The sequence below is a fragment of the Drosophila montana genome, unplaced genomic scaffold (genome assembly GCF_035044405.1).
Source record: "Drosophila montana isolate Dmon_TW-CO22-7 unplaced genomic scaffold, ASM3504440v1 contig_2192_1, whole genome shotgun sequence".
Classification (NCBI taxonomy): Eukaryota; Metazoa; Arthropoda; class Insecta; order Diptera; family Drosophilidae; genus Drosophila; species Drosophila montana.
The window spans coordinates 900,264-925,286 of record NW_026997087.1 but is presented as its reverse complement, the minus strand read 5'-3'; the positions used below and the strand labels follow the sequence as shown (position 1 = coordinate 925,286).

General features: G+C 37.0%; 2 protein-coding genes across 2 annotated transcripts in view; both read left to right on the top strand.

The window, feature by feature from the left end:
- Positions 1–25,023, top strand: part of bun (bunched) — a 149,346-nt gene that overhangs the window by 82,901 nt on the left and 41,422 nt on the right. The window lies entirely within an intron of this gene.
- t-cup (tetleys-cup) lies at positions 1,565–2,484 on the top strand. The gene has a single exon (XM_064681304.1). It carries the CDS (start codon positions 1,691–1,693, stop codon positions 2,399–2,401), a length of 711 nt encoding a protein of 236 aa, XP_064537374.1. The 5' UTR covers positions 1,565–1,690; the 3' UTR covers positions 2,402–2,484.

Sequence of the window (25,023 nt, the reverse complement as noted above, 5' to 3'; positions counted from 1 at the left end):
CATTTATTTGGTTGCTCCACCTTGCCAACCCCTGACACCTCCTCCTCCCCCTCTCTGTCCCGTATACGTGCTTCAACGTAATGCAACACCCTGTATATGAAATTTTTATTTTATTTACTGGCGCTTATCATTTTACACTCTGAATGTGTTTGTCGCTGTATGTATCTGTGTGTGTGTGTGTGTGTGTGTGTGTGTTTATTTGTCTGTGTGTAATTCATATTTAATCAACTGATAACTGCAAAAAAGAAAAAAAAAGAAAGAATGTGTGTGTACATTTTGTGTGAGCGTCTGTGAACATTGTCAACCAGCTGCTCTGCTGGCTGCTCCAATTGCTGAACTCCTGTTATTCCCACTGCCATTATCACCTGCTGTGGCTGGGCCTGCGACTGCCAGTTGATACCGGAGAGCATGAGAGACGCTCGCTGATATCACTTGATATGCCCGCCGAAAGAGGCGGCAGAGGGTCTGTTATCAACGCAAACATTTGCAGCTGTCAACTGGCGAGCCCCAAAAAAAAATAAGGGAAAGCATTTAAATTGAGCAATTAGCACATGTTCACTTCTTCTTGTATGACATTCATCTGATAGTCTTTCAAATTATCAACAAGAAGAGCTATTAATAGCTGCCTAAAGATGATGTGCCGCAATTCAACTGATCTTGTTTATATTTTTGCAGCTGATCGCATTGAAATTCTAATATAATATAGATGTTTGTGCGATTACTTCTGTGCAAAATATGTTTTATATAGGAGCTAGAATTGTTTACCACGTCCAGCTTCAAATATCTTACATCAGGAACCATTGAAAAGGCCTAAACGCGTCGATCTCAGCGACTCTTAAGTCTAGACTCTAGATATTTTGAACGTAGCTTTTGCCTTTGTCTCGCGCAGCTTAAGTTTTTTTCAAATCATCAATAACTAAAGCCTTTTTCATATCGTTAACAAAATCGGTTATTTTGAAGCATATCTCGCAGCTTATGTCTCCGACATGTCTTATGTCTACCCTTTCAAATGTGATATGTCGACTCATGTATAGCATACACACCCGAAATATTTAACTTTCTGAACGCCTTTTTCCATTTTCACAAAATTTTTAAGCTCGCCTCTTCGTGAGACACAGTCTTGGACTTTCTTATTTACACACATTTTATTGTCATATTTTTAGCCTGAAAATTTGATGACGATCGGACTATAAACACCGAAGTTCTCATAGTGAGGGTCTAGAGGGAAAGAAGCATAGCCGGAGACAGTTCACAGTTGTGCTTGACTGTGTGTGTGTGTGTGTGTTTGGGTGTGCGTGTGTTTGTTTGGGTGTGTGAGGTTATGCCTGTATGTAAAGAAGTAAGCAAGCCTCTTTATAAAGCCAGCTCGACGGGTTAAAATTGTTAAGCGCATGACCCTGAACTAGCCCATATATATATAATGTACTTATAAGGCTTTGCTTTCTTCAATACCATCTAGAAGTTTCTTCTTTTAACAAATATGTGACTATATATAATTTAACAACGTCTTGAAGTTGGCCTTGAAAAGCGTTCTCCCCATTGTCAAGTTTGTACAACTTCTAACCCAGTCAAACCCTGTGAAAACATATAGAGAGAAACATATCAGCTCTCTGGAATAAAAGTTTTTCCTATAGTTTTTTCGAAAACAAAAGTGAAAACAAAAAAAGTTGAAGCAGAAAATTGACTAGCTATGGCCGAGGAGAATGGCCTGTTTGGTGCCATTTTGATATTCGGTCTGATTGTTGTGGGATATATATTTTGTCATTGTTATCAGAAGCTGAAGAATCGCGTGTGCGGCAACAAGAATGTGCGCATGGATCAAAATGCGGCGCCAGAGTTGCCACCGTTTCCGTTCACCAAGATGACAGAAAAACAGCTGCTCGACTACGATGGCAGTCGCAGCGACGGACGCATCCTGATCGCCTTCAAGGGCAAGATCTATGATGTGTCCACCGGCCTGGAGGAGTTCAGTCCCCAGGGCGTCTTGGGCTGCGTGGCGGGACGAAACTTTTCCGAGTATCTGGCGCGCACGCTGCAGCCGCGCGAAACCAAAGTCGACTATATAGCACGCTGGGATAAGCTGCTCAGTAAGAACTATCCCATGGTGGGCGTACTCGCGGGCGAGAAGGAGGAGGAGGAGGAGGATAATAAAGGAACTGAGAACGAGGAGGAGATCGAGGCTAATAAAGAGACTGTCACGGAGCAGGAGAAGCAGCAGGAGGAGGAGGACTTGGTGGGCATCATGGATGAGCCCAACGATAGCACCGATGTCCAACTGGGCGACTGTCCGTTCGAAGCTGAAGCGGAAATGTCTGTGATTGCCGCGAAGCAAACCAGCGAAATGTTGGAGGATGAACTGCCTCCGATACTTGCCGCAGGTCTGGCTGAGAAATCGTTGTAAAATTTGTTCTGTTTCAAATGTTTTTAAATTCTTATTCGTTTTTGTCGTTCAAATAATACACACAAGTTGCTAAGTGTTTCCGAGTTGATAGGCGTCGTCGTGTAAAGCGAGTGGTACCCTTAAATATCCCATACAGACATGGTCTAAATTACCCATCCCCATAACTCGTTCAAATCTTATCCGATTTTTACGAAGATTGTCTTTTTCTTCATGGATTAGCCTCTAGATTAATCTGGCATTCAAATCTGAACACAACTTTTTTAGTCGAAATTCATGTCAAAGTCACCTCAAGATTCGATATAGACAAGGGTCAAAATTTCCCATCACCATAACTCTGTCAAATCTTATCAGATTTTTACAAGGTTAGGCTTTTTCTTCATGGTTTTCCCTCTAGATTAATCTGGCATTCAAATCTGAACACATATTTTTTAGTCGAAATTCATGTCCAAATCTTACCCCAAGATTCGATATAGAGATGGGTCAAAATTTCCCATCCCCATAACTCGGTCAAATATTATCCGATTTTTACAAGGTTCGACTTTTTCTTCATGGTTTTCCCTCTAGATAAATCTAGCATTTAAATCTGAACACATATTTTTTAGTCGAAATTCATGTCAAAATCTTAGCCCAAGACTCGGATATGGGGATGGGTCAAAATTTCCCATCCCCATAACTCGGTCAAATCTTATCCGATTTTTACAAGGTTCGACTTTTTCTTCATGGTTTTCCCTCTAGATTAATCTGCATTCAAATCTGAACACATATTTTTTAGTCGAATTTCATGTCCAAATCTTAGCCCAAAATTTGTACATAGACATGGGTAAAAATTTCCCATCCCCATAACTCGGTCAAATCTCATCCGATTTGTATAAGATTTGGTTTTTTATTCATGGTTTTCCCTCTAGATTAATCTGGCATTTAAATCTGAACACATATTTTTTTGTCGAAATTCATGTCCAAATCTTAGCCCAAGATTTTTACATAGACATGGGTCTAAATTTCCCATTCCCATAACTCTGTCAAATCTCATCCGGTTTTTACGAGGTTTGGCTTTTTCTTCATGGTTTGGCCTCTAAATCAATTTGGCATGAAAGTCTGGCAACGTTATTCTGGGTCGAAATTCATGTGAAAATTGTACCTTCAAATTGACTTAGAATATCTTAAATTTAATATTTAGACCTCTGTCTTCAAAATTGTACTAGTTCACATACATATCTATTGTTTAAAAGAATTGAAAACTTGACAGTTGTTTAATCTATCACGAACTTGACTTTGTTATGATGGATCTCTGTGAAGCACAGAACATTTGATGGGTAGCAAAGGCCAGGGTTACTTATTTTGTTTGAAGGAAATGCCTAGACATCAATTAACACTTTTCGCATTTCACTTGAAATGCCCAATGAGATGGAAAAAAAGAAAAGAAATTTTCTCAAACACAAACAAGTTGACTCATGCCCATTTTAGAAGTCGACGCCTGTCAGCTGACTGATGAGAAATTGTTGTAAAAATATTTTAGCTGTCTCTGCCGGACAGACGAGCTCTAGAAACCTCTCAACAAATAATGCATATATGGCGACACCTGCCCTCTAACAGTGTGAAAATGCAATTTTCATTTTCATTTCATTTCATTTCATTACACAGCTGACTTCGCACTTGGCTAACAAACTATTTTCGATTCGGCTCGAGGGCTATTTAATTTCATTGACAACATTTGTTCGAGTGGCCGTTGGCCAAAAATGCATTCGATTTCTAGACGCTCGCCGCGTGACATCTGCAATTTGGGTTTATTTTTAAAATTCCGATTGGGCTCTCGCTAAACATGCCAATTAATTATGTATATGCATTAAAGCTGTTTATAACTTGAAGTTTTTGCGTCTTCGAATTCAAATTTGACATTTTAATCAGCTTGTTTTTAATTTGCATTCAAATTTAAATACCATTTATTGACTTTTGGTTTACTTTTGCATTTCTTTGCAGGTGAGCGATAACATTCGATTGATTGAACCTAGATTAGAACTCTGACTAAACCCACCTCTTGGTGGGGGCGAACTAGTAAGTAAAATGGGGTGTACTTGAACTGAAATTAATGGGCCTGTGTTGGGCATTGAGCCATTAAAAAAAAGGTAAACAGACCGATAAAAGCTTTAGGCGTTCTATCAAGCTCCCCACTTGAGATATTCCTTGTCCGAATGAAACGTCATTAAGATATTTTATGTGCAAAAGTGATCTCTATCCCTCTCTCATTGTCGTTTTCTCTCTGTAGAGAGAGACATGTTGCGCATTCTTCTTTATGCAGTGTCCTTAAACGCTAAATTTTCATTTATACCAAGAAGTAAGAGAAACAAGTACAATATAAAACAGTGTTATTCATAATAATATTTTGTAAAAATTGGGCCATATTGCCCATTTAAAAGTCTTTCTCTTAACAGTGTTAAACAACCAACAAAAGGGCCACTAGTGTTGCACAGCAGCCAAAATCAGACTAGTGCTGTTTTATTTACTTCATTAATTGATCAATATCAATTTTTAAAGCTCGATTTTTGAGTTTGCCCCGGCAATCTTGCTCTTGTGCACCAACCTCACCAGCTGTTGCTTACATTTTGACTTTATTTGCTTACTTACCGTTATGTCCGCATGTGTTTACCAACACTAAGCCCCATTGCCAATGCGCTGCAAAGCCTACACACAAACAGAGCATGAAACTCTTCATTTGAGTTGAGTTTACATAGCTTTAGTTGAGTTCAAAGTTTTCTTTGTTTTTTTCTTCATCTTGCTGATTGTTCTTGTTTTTGCGCCTAAGTACAGTGTGTACACACTGCTTGATATGCTTTCATAAGCTGCTCGAAAAACTCCACACACACATATATGTATATATATTGACTCTTAATTAAAAACGCCCCGTCTGGGGCGTTGGGCAAATGTTGACTTTTTGCTGCTGTAAGTGCTGTAAAAACAAAGAGCGCAACAACTGACAAGAGAGGGAGAGTGGGAGAGAGAGGGCGAAAGAGAGAGAGAGTATGTATTGGATTATGACTCAGATAGCCTATCAACATATTTCATCTATCTGGAATTTGTTTACTTCCATTTTTTGATAGCTTATCAAAGTCTCCGATAAGCTTGTTCCATACACAAAACGCAACTCAATACATATTTTTGTATATTTAGTACTACAATTAAATTCCAATTAGAAAAAGATGTTCTGCCAATACACAAACATTAACATATATATATATATAAATATGTATTTAAATTTTGTAAATTTGGCTAACGCTTTGCTTACGTGCGCATTTGCACAATTCTCTAATGAGCCAATAAATTTAGATTACGTATACGCGCAGGTGGCCCGCTGCAGCAATTTTCTTTAATCAAAAGGCAGAGCCATAGCCGCATGCATGCTGCACAAATTTCATGATACCCTGTGAAAATTGATTAAAATTGGGTATATTAAACACATTTATCAAACTATCAAAGCCTGTGTCACGTAACTTGGGATGTAGCTTCTTATACTCCAAAAGTGTTCCAAATTCAATTTCATGCTATTTGCTAGTCTTCACCAAAGAATATAAAATTACAACTGCAATTTTTTGGTGCATAAATAATCTGTATAATTCATATATGATTCATTTTCAACCTGTTTACAGGGTTTATTCCTTTAAGTAATTCATATACTATTCAATTTCAACCTGTTTACAGGGTATATTCAATATACTTCATATACAAGGCACTTCAATCTGTAAACAGGGTATATTCTTTCGCATAATTCATATAGCATTCACTTCCAAACTGTTTACAGGGTACATTCCTTTAAATAATTCATATACCATTCACTTTCAGCCTGTTTACAGAGTATATTCACTTATATAATTCATATAGTTTCCATTTTCCACCTGTTTACAGGGTATATTCCTTTGCATAATTCATATAACCTGTTTCATTCATTCATTTCAACCTGTTTATATTCCTGGGTATATTCCTTTACATAATTCATATACCATTCACTTTCCGCCTGTTTACAGGGTATATGCACTTATATAATTGATATATTTTACATTTTCCAACTGTTTACAGGGTATATTCCTTTACTTAGTTCATATACCATTCACTTTCCGCCTGTTTACAGAGTATATGCCAGTCAATCAGTCTCGCTCCAAGCATATTCATTTGTTGCGCTTTGCTTTTGCTTTAGTTTTTTGGCGTTTTTACAGCGATAAATTTCACGCTAACTCAACACTTGCCGCTGCTCGCAATTAGCGCTAACCCCCCGCAATGCCCCCCGCAATGCCCCCCGTAATACCCCCCGTAATACCCGCCTAGTCGCACTCCGCTAAATCGCACATGCATAGTTTTTGGCACATAATAAAATGCCAACGATAGTGCGACTATCGTCAAATGCAAACGGCAAACAGCGAACAGCTTTCATCAACAGGTTAAATTAATGATAATTATTTGTCGCAGCAGCTGTAAGTCGTTAAATAGTTGCATTCATATTGATATTATATCGTATACGATATACATATAATATATCGTTGATTCCGTATCAACTATTTACAAATGAACTCTTTGTTGTCGTTGTAAGCGGTTTATAGTACAACACACGCGCTTTGCTTATCAAAGGCTTCTATTTAACTACTACGCTATATTCAAAAAGTTTATAGGGTATATATGGTGGATAATGTGGCACAATTGTTGAGTAAATGCACTTTGCTGCACTGCAAATGCCGCTAATAGACAGCTGGACAATGTGTAAAGGTTTTCGCTTATAATTCGCAACTTGTTTAAGCGTATGCTCTGCCTAATACTTAAAATAATAATCGCGGCTGAAAGTGATATGGTTTTAAATGAATTGTTTTATCTTAAAACTTTTTTTTGAGACTTGAGAACTTTTGTTTGTTTTTTATACTTTATGAGCTCCCTTTTACTTTCTACTCTTCCCTCCCAAAAATCTTGGCTAAATACTTAAAATCTTAATGATAAGATATAATAAATCATACTTAAATGAATTCTAATTGTGCTTTGATGTTCTGTTCCTGATATCACTTGATTTACATTTGTATTTGTTTTTCAAATTCCTATTGAGCGTATTTGAAGTGTTGCAGGGTATATATTTTGTCGGTTTTATTGACGGCTTACTACAATTTCCTTTATTTAAACACTTGATAATTGATGATGATTGCTTTTCAGTCGGCCAGCCAACCACAGAAACCACCAAAGCAACACCCACACCCTCCCTCACACACACTCACACACACATTACAGTAATATCCATATAAATGCTAATTATCATATCGTGGCGATAAGATCGCTTTGATAAGCATTTGCTTTTGATATTTTTGGAGAGCAACCCGTAGCCATTCCTTCGCAAATTCTCTTTGCATAGTCATAAACAACTGAAAATGGGTAGAAAGGGTGTTTTGAGTTTGTGCTGATGTATGTTATAGGCGGTAGGACCTCAAAGAGTATGTACACATATTACAATATGTATATATATACAATGTCATAGTCTTGATCTGGACGATGAGTTGAGTGGATCTAGGCATGATCGTCTATCTGGACTTCTCGGGAACTACAAAAGCTAGAGATTTGTAATTTGAAATATATTCTTGCGTATTACAAGAACAACAACAAGTTAATCAATTTTGTTATCGATAACTCCACCCTTGTATATAATATCGATAAATATCGATTGTTAAATATGGTATATAGGCATAGCTCGAGGGTTATAAGAGCTTGCTGCGCTACAATTGTATGCTGGCTTTCCTGTGCCATACATAGATTGGAAATATTTCACTTTTTGGATGCCTCCTATAGAGCACTTGCACTCAGATAGAGCCTTGGGCCTTGGTATACACAGACTTTTATTTGCCATATTTATATCCTGAAACTCTGATAAAGAACGAACAACAAACACCCAAGTTAATCGAGAATGCATTTTTCATGCACAGTGTTGGGCAATGGAAAAGAGAAACACAGTCGCTGCTTGCGTGTGTTTATTTATAGAATGCATCTCGAATGTTCCTATTGACAGCTCGAGCTTAAGGTATCTGCTAGTCGCGCACGCCCGACTAGAGCTCTCTGACTTGTTTAGCTAATCATAGATGTTAAGTTCTCCTAGCCGCCGTTGTTATCGTACGTCGACGCCAGCGTCGCTGCCGGCGTCGCAGTCGCCGCTTATCGTTTTATGCGGCGCCCAGAAACTGTGAATTTTTTCTTGCCCATTTTTTTTTTTTTTGGGTTCGCCTCAACTAAAAGTCGGAGGAAAAAAAGGAGAGAAAAAATTGTGTATTTTTGAAAATATTTTATTGGCGGCAACGCAGCCGCCGCTGCCGGCGTCGCCGTCGCCGTCGTCGTCGTCGCTGTCAGCCGGCGCAGTCGTTTTTGGATTTTGTGCGCCGCATTTTGTAAAAATCAGTTTTCGGTTCGAATTCAGTAAACAAAAACTTGTCGCCGGCGCGAGACACGAGAAAGAGAAGCAAAAAAAAAAAAAAACGCAAAAAAGTAGTACGAAAAAAAAAGTTGTTTTTGTTGTTACGCTATTTGTTTAAACAATTTACTATAATTCAAGTTGAATGTACGCGCAAAAGAAACAGCTGCAAATAAAGAGATACAGATACGGATACAGATACAGATACAGACACAGATACAGATACAGATACAAAACAGCTGAAGTAGCTGACATTCGTATCTGAGCAGTAGCCGCCGAACGATCGATGACGTGTGTTAATTGTGCTTGTTCCTCTCTTTGTTGTTGTTGTTTTTGTTATTGTTGTGCGACGCCCTGACCTTGTTACTGTCGTCTCGTACTCAGCGTGTTTCTGTATCTGAAAGATACGGGCGCTTGGGCTGCGTTGTTTCTACTTCTTGCGTCGCCACGTTGCGACTACACAGATACAAAGATACACAGATACACAATCTGTATCTATGTCTACGCAACGCACACACACACACACACACCTAAATATTGGCTAAAATTAGAAAACAAAAAACAAAACAAAAATCGTAACGCCGAATACGCAACGAATTGTGGTATAAATTTTTAAGTTTGCCTCGTTTTTGGTCTCTCTTCTTTACTTTTCTCGTACTTGCGGTGGGCTTCCACAATTTGTTTTGCATTAGGCACGGCAATTAGGCGCAGCAGCTGTACTATAACTAATATAAAATTAATAACTGTTAATAGTGTTGAAAAACGTCAAAAATTTAAAACAAAAAAAAACATATAACACAACCTTTCACTTAGCATCAATTCGCAGTTACCAAAGCTGAACAAAGTGCAGTACACCTGTGTGTAGTGTTAGTTAATGGAATATAGTGTTCGAAAACGGTCAATTAAGTGTTGGTATATGCTAAAATGTAGTAACCAAAGACACAGATTAGAAAATGAGTGACAGGCAGAATATATAGTGTTGGCAAATGCCACAAAGTAGGAAATAATGGACAGGCATAAGTATTAGTATTGGCAAATGCCGCAAAGAGCTAGTGTAGAAAATAGCTGACAGGCATATGTATTAGTGTTGGCAAATGCCACAAAGGGATACTGTAGGAAATACAGTATGTATGTAGGAAATAGCTGACAAGCATTAGTATTAATGTTGGCAAAGCCCACACAGAGCTGGTGTAAGAAATAACTGACAGGCATAAGTATTAGTGTTGGGAAATGCAACAAAGAGCTAGTGAAGGAAATAGCTGACAGGCATAAGTGTTAGTGTTGACAAATGCCACAAAGAGATACTGTAGGAAATAACTGACAAGCATAAGAAACAGTGTTGGCAAATGCCACAACGATCTAGTGTAAAAAGTGTCAATAGAGAATCTTCATACTAAAATTTGACAAATCAGTTTTCAAAGCTGCTCTCAAAAATTGAATAATCTAACTAATTGGAAGACAAAAACTGTTGACAAGACTTTCAAATGTTTTGTAGGATTATAGAAAAGAGAATGAAAGCAAGATACAAATCAATTGCAAATCGTTTGTTTCTCAGCGCTGAGAATTAGCATGTTGAATCTTTGTATCTCTAATTAATTTGTTAATATTTATTTTTAGTCAACGTTTTTAGCGCTTGATTAATTGCAAATAGCTGGGAAGAAGAGCTGCTGCCGATGGAGACGCCAATTCTCTCACGCGCGCTCTCTTTCTCTCAGTCTTTGGATATATTTGCTATATAAAAATAAAGCTAAATATATTTAAATATTAGTTGTTGCCATTTGGCACGACGCTAAACAAGTTCCAGAGCGCGCGACACAGCAAAAATCTAGTTTGCACAAATTGTAAACAATTATAAATAAGAAATATGTATTAATTGAAATCGAAATTCAAATTTGAGAAATACTCGTAAATGCGATTGCTCAACACGCGATTCGTGTCGATTCGTTCAAGTGCATGTTTTGCATGCCTTTTGCACATTTTCACAGATATTTCGGATCAGCAGAAACAGAAATCAAGTAAATAAAATACCAAAAGGAAAAAAAAGAAAAAAGTTTATGCACAATTCGCCGCGTTATTTTGTTTTACGCTTTGTGCTGATTGAATAATAATTAAACCCGATCTTTATATAACAGTTAACTAGGGCGTGGCATAAAGCAAAAACAGCTTACAAGCCAACATTTCTGGCAGTGATTGGGCAAAAAAAAAATAAAAATAATTAAATCAAAATATACCTAAAGCGCCGGAGAAAATATAAAAAAAAAAAAACCTATTGATTGATTTGTGAATTGTGCCAAAAATAGCTGAGACCAAAATAAACGAAACCTTAAAAAAGGCTTTAAAAATAAATTTGAGCCAGAGCCGCCGCCGCATACAATAGACAAGTAATTTTTTGGATTGTTCGCATTGTTCGCAATTGTCAATCATGCTCAAATATCCGCGCACCTCCTCATCCACCTCCTCGGGCTACTTTGATGACGACGAGACCCTAATGAATCCCTATCAGACGCCGCCGGCCTCTCCGCAATGTGTGCCGCAGTATTTGCAGCGGCATATGGTCCGCATGTTCAGCACTGAAGAGTAAGTAAAATGCAGTGTTGTAAAACGTTCACGAAACGTTCAGTGTGTGCCCAACCTTATATAAATGATCAGTTGAGCTTTGAAAGATGGGCTTTTAGTTGTATATTATAGTATTTACGGCTCTCAGTTAATTGACTTTTATATCTAGCTTACATTTCTTTGATATCGATATCTATTTTATCGAAATTTACTTTTAAGCATTCGACTTTGGTCTGAGAGCTCAAACTCTTTCTGTAAAGCTCAGCTCATAAATTTATTTTATTGCCAGCTCTGAGTGCATTACCTAAACTTGTTTCACACTTGAATTATTGTGTGAGGCTTAAGTGAGGTCTTAACTCTTGGCTTTTAAATGTCAAAATACTTGTAAAAATAATTCTCAAGCTAGAGACTAGCTTTGCTTAGACACCAGTTCTTTTGCCATCAATATGTACATAGATAACCCACATTTCTTTTTGGAGAGCAGAAGTGTGCCTTCTAATCCATTAGGCATTCCCATATGCTACAAATAATATTCGATAACTCTTAAATAACTTACTTCACACACTTAACGATATTTACAATCAATTTGCCATACATTTTTCTACTATATAAAAGTTGTAGAGCTCGTCTGGGAATTTATAGAACTTTCAAAGTCCAACAAAGCTATCTGAAATGTAAATTTCATAACGTTCTTATCGTTGTGGGTGTCGTGTCGAGGTATTTCCACCTACATAATGTCGGCTAATTAGTTTCGCAGTGTTTTTTTTTCTGTTTTTTTCGCCAGCACCTTGAAAAATAACTCATGCATGTATGCAAATGATATGTGTGATATATTTATGTGAATTTTCAATGTCTAGGTAAAAAGCAAACAGAACTTTCCAATTTTCGCATATATTTGCAGGCCTTACAGCCAGTGTTGATTAACGCAACTTACCTTTTAAGTGCTGTAAACTGCTGAAGATTTCTGCTTTAATCGATTACATTTCGATTGTTGCCAACTGAATTGACCCCAAACCGAAATTCACGTTGTTTGAATTTAATATCAAGAAATATTTTTCCAAGCTTTTTGCATAATTCGAATATTATAGAAGAAATTTTAAAAATTTATAAAATAAAACGTATTGCAAAATGTGCAATAAATGCAAATTTCTGACAGCAAACAAAACGCACAAGAAAACTCGCTGAAAAATCAATTATCAAACGGAAAGAAACAAAGTTCATGAGACACGACTCTGCAAATACCCTAGACTAAATCTAAAGTGTTTGTAATTGAAGATTTAAAGACAAATTATCTGAATAATAAAATATTTCTTTAGCTGCTTAGGACTACACGGACCGAACTTTAAACCCTATAATAAAGAATATGTACAATAAATATATGCCACAATTTAAATGCAATTGACTTTTTAATAATGTAAAAATATTCTATAGTAGATTAATATCCACTGTTCAAAATTTCATCAAGATCGGTTGGGAAACACAGAAGTTATTAAAGCAAACGCGTTTTGGCTGTCCACGAGTTTGGGGCAGCAAGCGCAAATTGCAAGAATTTCTGCATTCATGTACACACACACAATCATGCGCGTCTTTATTGAATTTTATCTTATTTGAAATATATATACTCTATAAGCAGAAAGCTGTCTTCTTTTGCTTCTTACATGCTTTAGCTCAAAGCAGTATACTCTTTTCCACATTTTCAATAACTACAGGGCATACTAAAAATCAAGAAATAAAAATTATAGCTCTTGCAGTTTTATAGCAATATGCAACAGGCCCTGCCCCCGTCCACCCAACCGCCCCCTTGCCTGTCTGTCCCACTCGATTTGTGGGTGGCTTGTGTTTGTTTTAGAAGCCACGCGCGCACAAGTGCACCAATCCCCGCAACCCGGCCCCCCGCCCCTCTGCCCCTCTGCCATCCGTGGTAGCTGGAGTGGAGAGTGTGAGGCTGAAGTTGTTTTGGGGTCGGTCGCTTATCGTCGTCGTTGCATTAAAAATTGCACATTTGCCCCGCGCTATAAACGATAGGCGACTATTTGCAATCGCATTTCATTTGAGAATTATTATTGGTTATTATGCCTATGAGAGGCTACAGGCAACTTATCAAATGGCCAGACCGAACATCTATGCCTGCCATATAAATTCAAGCAATTTTATTTTATGCACGAAATTTCCTTTTGGGCTGGGGAAATTGTTGGTCATTCTCTGTGTTTGGAATATATATTATTGGGAGATGAGACCTCTTTGAACTCTGGGAAAGAGACTTTCTGAGAGTGTTGTTTTAAGGCGCAATCACATTATTCTCTACCCTCAGGCCATATTTGTTGAGAGCTGAGAAGGTTAAAGCTTGGCGATGGGATGATAAGAATTCAGCTTGAAGGAAAGGCCTTGTGCCAAACCTCATTAATTAAGTAATTAATTACTTTAATTACCAGCAATTGCTTAAGTAATTTATCAAGTTTTTCACATATAGTACAACAGTCGCATTTGCTTGTTTGAAAGCTTAAGAGGCTATTCAATTACTGCAGCATTTGCTTAAAATCGATAAATATCGATTGCCGTACATGATGCTTGTCTTTTATTTTAAGCATCACCTTCCCCTTTCCCCGTTTTTACAGTCAAAGCCTTTGTTTTTAGTATATAAACACAATTGAATATTATCTCTACGCTCTGACAGTTGTATGAAAGTCAGATTATAAAAGCAAGAAGTAATTAAAGAACTAAGTGTCTTTCTATATATGTATATGTGTACATACAGATACTTTCACATAAATACTCTAACTCTGAGTACAGAGTATTTTCTAGTCTTGTTTAAGTTTACTTCGCTTAATTCCCTAATATACAATTTCGGTTAATCATTAAAGAATGACGAGCTACACGTTATCTAAGCACAATTATCCCCTTCATTCCTAGCGCAATTTGCGGCACGTGTCTCAAATTTTTGCCCAATTTCAGACAATCTGGCAACGCTGTTAACACTATTTTCATTATCTTTTTGCAAACTGGCACGCAACTTGAATATAACTTGAGTCTTGCTATCTCCGATACTTAGATACTTATTACGGCTTAAATACAACCCCTCCTCCCCCTCACCACGCCCCCCTCTCCCCCCTTTTGCCTGTGCAGCCCGCAACAATGCGAGCTAATTAGAAAACTTTCGCACGAGGCGCTGCCAACTTGTCTGCGGAGTGTTTTTTTGTCTATTTTTTGTTATCACTGAAACCGCCTTGAACTGAGCCCCACTCCCACCTTTTGCCTACCCCCCTCCCCTCCCCCCTCCCTCTCTGATTGCAAACTAGAGTGTGCCTCAAGTGGAACTCGTCGAAAAACTGTAACAGCAGCAAATAGCACTTGCCACGCCCACAGCAACGCAAACGCAAAACGGGGGCGTTTTATATATTGGGAATGTTTTTTTTTTGTCCTTGTTCTTCTTCTTCTGTATTTTGTGTCAACGGCCCAAAAGGTAAACGCACGCTGTGCCGCCCACCTTGGACGACCTTTGACCTTTTCGTGCCGCAGGCTTTTAACTTGTTCCCTCTCTCTCGCTCTGTCTCTCTCTCTCTCTGTACCCCTCTCTCGTCTCTTTCTCGCTTGATTAGTGTGCGCTGAAACGGAAAAGCAGCGTGAAAACGCAAACACATGTTCCAACAGGAAGCCCTTCTCAACGATGCGGCTTATTAATATGCTATCGATTACTTTTATTTTTATTCCAAATGCAAAATGAAGCAGCCTGAAACGGGTAAAGCCCCAGCTGGAAATAGATATGTCAGTGGGTTTTTAATGGATACGGAAATATTTCCCTTAGCATATATAATTATTTAAAAGATTTGCTTAACTATTTTCATCTTAGTCTGAGTTAATTTTTGATTCCATATCTTAGATAAATATTAAGGGGAATATCCGGGCACATATAAATATAAATAACTCTTAATAGTAAGTTTATTAAGTTCTTGATTTGATTAAGTCGGAAAGGTCCGTCTACCAAAAACCCGAGCTGCCATTGCAAGCATTCGCACCTTCTTCTTCTTCGGCTGTGCTTCTTTTTCCCCCAGCCACACACTCTCGGCTATGTTTCTGAATATTGTTATGATCCGACTTTTCCTTCCTTTCATTCCCTTATCGATTTGCTAGGTTAAGAGTAAGACCTTGATAAGTGGAATGTGAACTTAAAGTCGGATCATAACTGTTGAGGGGAGGCATCCCAATCAACGCACGGAAAAAAGGATTGTCGAAATAAAAAGATTTCTGTTCTGTTTCGTTGTTTATTCGCAAGTGAATAAGATTTACATAAAGCTTCTGCTATTAGCAGTTGTATTCAGATATCGTTTGATCGATAAGTACTATGACATGGTTGCACTGATATCAAATATCGATTATCGATAATTATTATGACATTGTTGCACTGATATTAATAATATTTCAATAATAATAATATGCAACATCGGTGCTTATAGTTCGATCTGTATGAAATTTACAGGCCTTGCAATTGCAACCAAAAAATAGTCGGATCTTTGTGAAATTTTGGAAGCCCTTAAAGTTCTAAGTTCTAAGTCAAGCATACACTGACATATTCCTAATATGAGTATACTCTATGAGAGCCTGCTAATCTTCAACTTTTGCCTAAATCGATATATATCGATATGCCAAAAATAAGATGCCAGGCGTCAATCGATTGCTCTCAAGCAAGTCCAATATACTCCAGAATAACTTCGTACACAAAGTATAAGAAGCAGATACAAAATAAGCAAAAGTATTGCACTTAATAGGAATTTACAACAAATTGCATTGAAAATAACAATTTATATAGTTTTGTGTCTAGACGGAAAATGTGAAACGCTTCAAATTGTTGCCGAAGCACACCTGAAAAAAAAACACACAGCTGGCAAAAACATTTTTCATGGTCAATTCAATTTGCATGCACAAGCACACTTACTAATGTCTATATATATATATATATATATATATATATATGTCTGATATTCGTGGCTATATAAAGACAATCGCAGATGTTTGTGCTTTCCGTAGGCCTGCAAAATGTTTTTACCTATTTCTTATTATTTTTGTATTTTAGCGGCGCGAGCTAAAAGCAAACAAATTAAAGCGCAACATTTGTCGACGCTCGACACAAAACAAGAAAAAGAAAACGAAGAGAAAAAAAAAATATTTAACAATTTTATTTGTTTGTTTATGTCGAAATTAACTTGGCCAAAAAGCGAGCAAAAAGTAAGGTAGCGCTCGCAAATTAATTAGCATCAAGCAGATGAAATTTATTATTTTCGTACAGCAGTCGAGAGTTTATTTACCACATTCTCGATATACCCTGTAACTTAAGAGTTGCAAAGGGGTTGTTCTATACTCTGATTACTTTGCCAATTCGAATGGGATACCCTGTAAAACGTTTAGTTATTTGATTTGATGTGTTCCTCCTCTATGTGGAGGGAATTTCAATTTATGATAGTGCAAATAATATGTAAATTCTCTCTCTCTCTCTCTCTCTCTCTCTCTCTCTCTCTGTCTGTCTTTCTCTTTTATTGCTCTATTTTCCTCGATTTTGTTCCCTTTAATATTCTACATTTTGTCACTCTCCGCTCAGTACCTTACTCTCTCCCTCCTTTCGTCCCTCACTTCTCTTTTTTGTTCTCTTCTGCTAAATATAGATATCTCTCTAACTCTATCTCTATCATTAGCTTACTCCCTCTATCTCTTTCCTCTTTGTCTCCTTCGCTCTTCATAATTATTTGTCACTGTTTCTCCACTCTTCACCCCGTTCTCCCCCTATATCTCTCTCTCTCGCTCGCTCGCTGGCTGACTCTTTCTCTCTGTACGCTCATACCTTGCTAAATTTCTAATACTCTACAGGGTATTTCCTTATCGTAGCTCTGACTTTTCGATTCCCTTTGACCTTGTTAATATTCCTAGATGTACGCGGTTCGCATTAATCGACCACATGGCTAAATCCCCCCCTATGGCAATCCCCCCTCGCCGACACAAGGCTTTACAACTGGCGCCACATTTCCATTTTCCCGCTAAAGTAAAGCCAAATTGTTATTGTGCTCGATTTATGATATATGCCTGCCTGTCGGCCTGCCGCCTACCTTCTGGTATTGGATCTGGTTCTGGTTCTGGTTCTGGTTCTGCTTTTGATTCTGTTTATTTGCCGCAGTTTCGGGCTTTTGTTTATTGCTTTGCCCAAAAAAAAAAAGTAGAAAAAAAAAAGGAAATAGGTAAATTTTGTTTACATTCAAAAGTAAATTTATCGATTTCTCGAGCTAAACTCGCGTCTCACAAACTGCGCACAAATTATTGAATGTCTAGCAAAAAAGAATTACAAATTAATTAAAAAGAGTTGTATAATTAATTTACTTTATTCTGATATCTGTTTTTTTTTTCATTTTACTCTCAGTTTAATTTATCACAATTTGACATTGAGCAAATGTCAAGGTCAAACCCGCTTTTGTTGTTGTTGTTGTTGTTGTAGCCACCCACCGCGACGAAAAGAATCTCTGAACAAAAGACTTTTTTTTTTGTGTAAGTGAAAAAAGTATCTTTGCAATAATTGAAATCTTTTGTTCGGCTCGTCATTGTTTTCAGTGCTGAAAATAATAAAAAAAACAATGTGCACAAAATACAAAATATTGCAAAAATATAATAATAAACAGCGAGAATCTCAAGTCGAGCTTGATGCACTGAGAAATACCCTATATATAGGTCATATATTCCTGAATATATTCATTATTGTAATCTTATGCTGTCTTTTGTTTTCTTGGTGGTTCGAATCCTTAAATTGAACACATAAATATCGAGGAAGTCAAATTTCATTTATAAATAAATTTAATACTTGTTTTAATTAATATTTTTATTATATTTTAATTAAAAATAATTAAATTAATAGTAAAAATATGTCTCTAAGTACTCGAAATCAGGCCAAAAAGAGTCTCGACTTTTAATTCTTATCTCAAATACATCAATTACACACATTTGCTTATCATTCAGTATACCCCATTTGCTATACGACCTGGCTACAGGGTATGCAAAGACAGCAGCTTGCAATAAATAGAAAAAAACAATATACTTACTAGAATCATTAAGAGTGCAAAAATAATAAATAACCATTTAAATCATTTATAAAATTAGTATGCTGATTGAGCTGCTTATCAGCCAGGCACAAATTAAATAAACAACAAAAATATAATGAAAAATGTATTTTAATTAAATTACTTAATCGAAAACTTAATATAACTGTTGATGCAATAATAACTTACTATATTTATTATTGACTTTTGAACTTCCACTTTTATTGATTTGTTGACATAGACAATGGACATATGTCTAGTCCAACTGTAGTATAGTGTAATTGAGGACTTCTCGAGAAATCAAAAATATAATATTGAAGTTCGTTTCGTGTTCGATAAGCTAGTTATTGTTGGGTTTGATTTAGATAGCGTGAAGTAATTAAAGTTGTTTTTTTTTATCAAAAATATATTCCTCGAACGATTATCTCATAGAGATATATATTTATGTTATTCCAGCTTAATGCTGATAAGATTTTGCATGCATATAAGACTAATAGTAAAGCTGAGAAGATCAAAGTTTGTTAAAGAAATCTTAAATTAATTGAATATTAATATAAGTTAGGAACTTTGCTTGCGAGCTTGTTTTCCTATGGGAGCTATATGAGACTCAACTGTCTAATATGAGCTCTTAGCAGTCAAAACGAGAAAGAAAGGGTATCTTTGGCACGCCGAAGATTTAATACCCTTGTGGACATTTGCCTTTTGCAGATATGTGAGTAAAGTGAAGCTCGTGAATGCAGAGTTTGATGAAAATATCTTGGAAAACAGAATATTTTTCAATACAAGACTGCTATTCGACCGATCGTTCCTATGGCAGCTATATGATATAAGTAGTTATCCGATGTTGATAAGATTTTAGATATATATTTGGGGTGCATAGTGAAACTTATAAATGATGAGTTTCAAAAGCTTAAGTTTCGATCGATCGTTCCTATGGCAGCTATACGACATATTGGACCGATGTTAATAAGATTTTGTTCATATGTAAGGAGCATGCTATCACTAGTATAAGTTTGGGCAAGATATTTTGAGTTTTCCATACAAGTACTTAAGTTTCGACCGATCGTTCATATGATAGCTATATGATATAGTGAGCCGATCCGTCCACTTTCGACATGCAGTAGGAAAAGTTTCAAGACCTATCGTCTTTAAAACTGAAAGACGCAGAAGTAGAAAGACTGACGGCAATATCGACTCGGCTGTTGATGATGATCTAGAATATATATACTTTATGTGGTCGGAGATGTCTCCTTCTATGTGTAACACATTTCTTGACAATCTTATAATACCCTCTAGATGGGCATAAAAAGGATCCCGACTAAATTTCTTTAAGATACTCTTTCAGCTTGGACAGTTCACATAGTCATGAGACTCAGCTCTTGTTACTGTTCAAGAATATTTATATATATATATTTATATTTAATGGATGAGACAATGATATAATACCCACTTGAAGGGTATTGCAAGAGTATTTTTATGCATGTAATTATTTTGTAGGAGGCATTTGTTCCGACTAAAAATGAATACAATAAACTCATAAGCTTGGCTTTATGCAACAGTTAAGCACATAGATCACACAGCAAACAGCTGAGCTATTTGAATACTCACTCGTATTCAAACGTACTCAAACCTATTCATATTCATGGCCTCGCCCATTATTCTCTCAGCTGTGTTTTATCATATTGTAAAACTGCAACTGGATATCGTTAGTAATACTCGCACTTAGGTTCAATTGATGTGACGGCAAACACACAAACGCGTTTCCATATTAACGGGGCGTGGCACTTTAAAGGGGGCCGCTGACTGGCTCGTCTGGCACGTGAAAGGCGACTGATAGCTGTAGTCAAGCGTCAAGAGGAATGAAGGGGAGGGGGGGAGGGAGGGGAAGGGTGAAGAAGGAGGAGGTGCAGGGTGCAGCGGGTCAATACGTGCCTAGAAGCACAATTGAAGATTTCAATTTACGACGCAGAATGGCTAAAAAGTCGATTAATATTGCGAAAACGTTTCACAACACATCTGGCCAGTGCTGATAACGATTCACGATTCACGATTGACGATTGATAACGATTAACGATTGTTGTTGTTGTTGTTTAACCGCAGACAGCCGCCAATCAGTCTCTCAGCTTTAAGAGGTGCGTCTTGGCTTTCAGCCAATGATTATGATGTCATTTCGTCTATACATACATACACAGTAAAAAATGTGTGAAAGTTTGGCTTTAAATTAAATTTTTGGATTTTGTCTAATATTTAAAGCTATTATTTTCTTAAATTAAGCCATCTTTAAAGTAAAGTTCAACTTCCAAAGCTGACGGCAAAAGTCTGCGTGGCTTAGCTATTGGAACGTCTACCTAATAAGCGAGAAGTCGCTGGTTCAAATTCAGCAGCAGCTTGGAATTCTTTTTACTAAATGCTAAAGTTAAAACTTCACAAGAATGTAAAACGTGACGTCAGAAGTCTGCGTGGCTTAGCCGTCGGAGCGAGGAGTCGCTGGTTCAAATTCAGCAGCAGCTATCAATTCTTATAACTTTTTATTTAGTTGTTGAAGTTTTGCTTCACAAGACCGTAGGACACCTTAGTGTCGGCGCGTCGAACTCGTAAACAAGAAGTCGCTGGTTCAAATTGATCAGAAACTGTCAATTCTTATAACTTTTTATTTAATTGCTGAATTGAAAAAATCACAAAAACTCAAATCAAAAGTGTCGAAGCGTTCGATCTAATAAGCGAGAAGTCGCTGGTTCAAATCTCAGTTCTTTAGTTACTGCTCAAACCTTTTTATTTGATTTTGATCAATCACTGCGAATGAAAAGCAATAATTTTAAAATAAAACATTAAACTAATTTAAGAAGAGGTTTTTTCTTTATATAAACCAAGCTTTTTTTTACAGTGTAATGCAATATCTCTTCATGCTGTTTACTCAAGATTAATGATACTGCGAACTGCGGTCAAATTGATTGCTTGGCACTTGGACGGGGGGGGAGGGTACGAGTTGGAAGGGTGGGTGGGTGGGTGGAGGGGTGTGTTGGTTATCGTCGTGCGGGTGTTGCATTGACTCACGGCTCGTGTCTCTGGCATTGGAGCATTTTTCAGGGTCGTCTCTTGCGCTTTTTCCCCATTAGCTGCACACACAACACACACAATTCCCCTCGACTTCTGTCTCGCTCTCGCGCAGCTGTGACGTCACAGCTGCACATTATTTGTCGGATATCTCGTTGCAAATATTTCACTTTTATCATGCAGTACGCATTCGTGTGTGTGCTTTTTTTATGACTCAATTAAAAAACAAATATGCTTCAGTGTAAACAGCATCGTATTTTTTCGGCATTCGGTCTCATTCATCTTTTTTTTTATTTATTTATTTGCGGACTTTTGCAAGTGCCGCCGAAGATGACGTCAGTGCTGCAATTAATGAAACGATGAAATGATTTATGTGCGTATTTTTAAAGATGAAAGAAAAAATCCCCAATTTTATGGTGTCATCAACTTTGCTGGACGAAGTTTTGGGGTTAAGTTGGAAGTCTTAACGATTACGGATATAAATTATATGGAAATTAGGAGAGTTATTTGAGAAATTAGAATACCATCAGAATATTACAACAACTGGCAGCCTCAGTCTGAAATCTTTTGCTATTAGCCTCCCACTTTGCAGCACTTCGGTGCTTATAGTCCGATCTTTAGAGATTTGCAGAACTTTTATACAGCATTTAAAGGATATGGGAGAACAAAAGTATAATTAATCTGTATATATATAACATTTTCAAGATATGCTTTTAAACCTTGGCTAAAAATGTATTCATATCTAGATTTTAAGCTATCAACTGAAATTGACAAAGAAATTATATTATTATATACATATATATATTTTATATTATATAGATTTTATATTAAAGATTATTATATTATATTTTTGTTTCAAATTTAAATTAAGAATCAATTTGCGAAATGAGCAGAAACTAAAGTTCAATGAAAATTCGTGAAGGACTCCGAAGATTTGAGTTCATGGAAACTTGAGCCTCAGCTGTGACCCGAAGGTTCCTCCTTTTGTGAAAATTCCAGCTCAAGCTGCATTTAGCCCGCTCCCACCCCCTCCTCCCCCTCCCCCTCTCCCTCTATCTCTCAGTTTAAACTCATATTTTCCATGTACTTATTATGTTTAATAGTCATTTGGGCTGAACTTGACGTTTGGCGCTGCTTGCGCCTTTCGCTTTTCAACCGAAGCCAGAGGTCAGCCACGCCCCCTCGCTTGCCCCCCTTACCTGCAGCCCATGTGCAACAAATGGCGGCATTAAGTTGGCAGGCAACTTGTTGTGGCACGTTGCATTTAATAGAAGTAAAAAACGAAAGTCAAAAGAAGAAAACTGCGCCTCACGATTCGATTTTTCTTTTCTTTTTGGCTGTAGCTGCCCGCGGCAGCGGATAATTTGCCGTTTAAAAGATGTGGTTGTTGTTCGTAGTTGTTGTTGTTCGTAGTTGTTGTTGTTCGTAGTTGTTGTAGTTGTTGTTGTTGCGGCTGCTAAGGTTTCATAACAACAACGAAACAATGCCTGGAAATGGCTGTCAGCAGCGGCAACAGCGGCAACAGCAGCAGCATGCAACAACTTTTCAGCAGCTGCTGCAACCGAGTTGCACAATGAAAAGTTGTTGCCAATGTTATTTGTTAGTGTTTTTTGTTATTTTATATAAATACATTTATACACACACACATAGTCTGTGTGTGCGGGTGCTTGCTAATTGATGGGGCGTGCCCATCAAAAAAGTTGTTTAGTGCGAAAAAAAAAATGCAAATAAAAACATTAACAACAAACAACACTTTTAACAGCTGTTAACGACCAATAAAACAACAATAAAGCAACAACAAACAAGCAACACTCATTAGCAGCAGGCAACAACAACAACAACAACAACAACAACAACAACATGGGCTTGCCCCCAACCAACAACAACAACAGCCGCACGCGTTATCAACAATATCTCAAAGGATATTGTTTCCAAATACAGTGATCACTCACTAAGATTGACAAACTTTTGCCAAGAATTGTCCATTCTGCGAGAGCTAAAAAGATCATTGAATATAAAATGCAACATATTGGAAATCTCATAATTTATATAGCTAAGTTTTCAAGGATTTTTTGTAAGGGGTACCATATACATATATGTACATTTCCAGGGGTTTACGAAGGTTCTATATACGCAAAAAGAAGCCTCTGAGAAAGAGTTTGTCTGCCCAGCTCAGATCAAGGCTAGAGCATGATGTCTCACCTTCATCAGGTAGATTTAGTGTCCAAGTCGAGGGCTGTAGCTTACAAATCTATTTAAAAGATCATATAAAAGTTTATACCGACATCTATAAATAATAATAAAGAATAATTGATAATCAATAATATTAAAGAGCTATTTGAAAGTGCATTTAAAAGCTTATAATTACATCAAATATTATGAATAATTAATAATAACAAAGAGCTATAAACGTAAGTTTATAAGTTTATAATTTTATGAAATATTAATCATAATTAAAATCCCAACGGGTGAGGTTCAAGGAAAAAAGTACCAACATCATTTTTCTCTCATGCTCGACTCAAGCCCAAAAAATACTTAAAGGTTCAAAGATATTTCACCCAAAAAAAAGTTGCCTGTGTTTCTCAATTATCGCCATCATTTTTGAAACATTTACGTAACCCATTTCTGCAGCGCCCTCAATTTCAGCAAAATGTTGTTGCCCATCTCAAGGAAAGAAACAAAATTATAATAATATTTATTTCCAGCTGAATTGAAAGCGTTACGCACATTTTCACTCTTCTGAGCTTAAGTATTTGTATTTTTAATAGCGTGCGTGTCCGGCAACAATTTTCTACATTTGATGGGCTTTCGAAATTGTTGCTGGCGTTGCCAAAGCTGTAAAAAGAAAAATTGCGAAAAAAAAAAGCAAGAAAGAAAACAAAACAGAAAATTAGGTACATTGTTTATGCCTAAGGCCTAAAGAGCTTTACGGAAGAAACTCGAACTATAATTATGTTGTTTATGCTTATGTTGATGCATGTCTTAATATTTTGATTTAATTGTGTTAAATACGCTTATTAAATGCAGTTTTCCTCATTTTCTTTCTATTTGCAGGTGAGTTTCGCTAAAAAAAGAAAACATAATTCGATTACAAAATGTATGGTAAGCCTTAAGTTAATTGGGTAAAGTCTAATTGTAGAGGCAGGGTTGCCGCTTGGAGGAAATCAACAGTAAAAAAATACTCAAATTTTAGCATATTAAAAAATGTTAAATAATTGCAAACAATATTTAAAGCTATCAAGCAAAGGCTAAAAGTACAAATTTGCATCAATAAGTTCCAGTGTAGCATTGCATAAATATTCAACCGGTTTTCAACACAATTGTACCACGGTGGCAACCGTGCTTACACACCCTTCGCCAGCATGTAATGAGCTTTCGAAACTGGCCATGCAAAGCGTCCCAGATAAAGCGAAACAGCTGATTTGTCTGCAGGCAGTAGCTACCAGTCTCAGTCCCCCTCCCCCTCTCCCTCTCCCTCTCCGACGTTTGCATTCCTTTGGGAACTATGTATGTATGTCTGG

Excerpts from the sequence above, each read along its gene's own strand:
- t-cup (XM_064681304.1), top strand. The coding sequence starts at position 1,691 with ATGGCCGAGGAGAATGGCCTGTTTGGTGCCATTTTGATATTCGGTCTG.